Source organism: Pygoscelis adeliae, unplaced genomic scaffold, assembly GCF_000699105.1.
Source record: "Pygoscelis adeliae isolate BGI_AS28 unplaced genomic scaffold, ASM69910v1 Scaffold467, whole genome shotgun sequence".
NCBI classification, from domain to species: Eukaryota; Metazoa; Chordata; class Aves; order Sphenisciformes; family Spheniscidae; genus Pygoscelis; species Pygoscelis adeliae.
The window spans coordinates 52,800-53,648 of record NW_008825253.1 but is presented as its reverse complement, the minus strand read 5'-3'; the positions used below and the strand labels follow the sequence as shown (position 1 = coordinate 53,648).

Genomic DNA, 849 nt, shown 5'->3' with positions numbered 1-849 from the left:
CCCGCGGCCCCGCGCTGCTCCCGGCTCTGCCAGGGCGCGCTCCAGGCCGTCACAAAAAGTTTCCCGTTGGCTTTGGGGAAAACCCCGTGGGGCAGCACAGAGGGGCACTGCCCCCGTCTCCTCCTCCTTCCCACCTTTCCTGCTAAAAACAAGCAAAACGCGGGGTTGGGGGGGAACCTTGAGAGAAACCAGTGCTCACTGGGAGAAAAATGGGTACAAACGGCAGGAAGAGGAGTTATTTTTAAGTTGTTAACTGAATATGGAGTAGTTGGCTGTGTCGTTTGAAGGCCATTAAGATGGGTTGCCGGTGCTCATGAATTTATTGCTAGAGGTCTTCAAGCCTGAGCCGTGCTCCGCGCTAGATCAGCCTTGCAGACACGAGGATTTAACTACCCAAATAGATACAACTTGCAGCAGACACAGGGAATGATCTTCTGGCTGGGCCACGGTGCAAATGGCTCCAACAGGCGCTGGGACCAATGCATGCAAGTTTAAAAAACAGGGAGCGGAGATCAGCCTGAGGGCTCGGGGGGAGACGCAGCCCGGGATGGGGGGGCCAGGGTGCGCGTGTCTCCCCAGGCTCCTCGGCGTCCCGCAGCCGTGCTCGCCCCTCACCACCCTTTCTCTTCTCTTTTAGAATAAGGTGCTGACGGTGGATGGGGTGAAGGTGAAGCTGCAGGTATGTCCCCTTGGGCCTGGTAGCAGCTCCCTCGCACTGGGTGTTTGGGGCTCGGCAAAGCCCTTTGGCAGAGGAGCACCCCAGAAGCGGGTCCCCTGTCTCCATCCTTTGCCATCGCGTCTCCCACCCCGGGTCAGCCTTACAAGGCCTTTCGGCTTCTCTGCCCCCTC

General features: G+C 58.7%; 1 protein-coding gene across 1 annotated transcript in view; it reads left to right on the top strand.

The window, feature by feature from the left end:
* Nucleotides 1-849, top strand: part of RAB26 (RAB26, member RAS oncogene family) — a 27,942-nt gene that overhangs the window by 22,191 nt on the left and 4,902 nt on the right. Inside the window, exons 2-3 of the mRNA XM_009329374.1 lie at nt 638-698; nt 751-774. Of these exons, the coding sequence (XP_009327649.1) occupies nt 638-698; nt 751-774 (85 nt within the window). The remainder of the gene's footprint in view (nt 1-637; nt 699-750; nt 775-849) is intronic.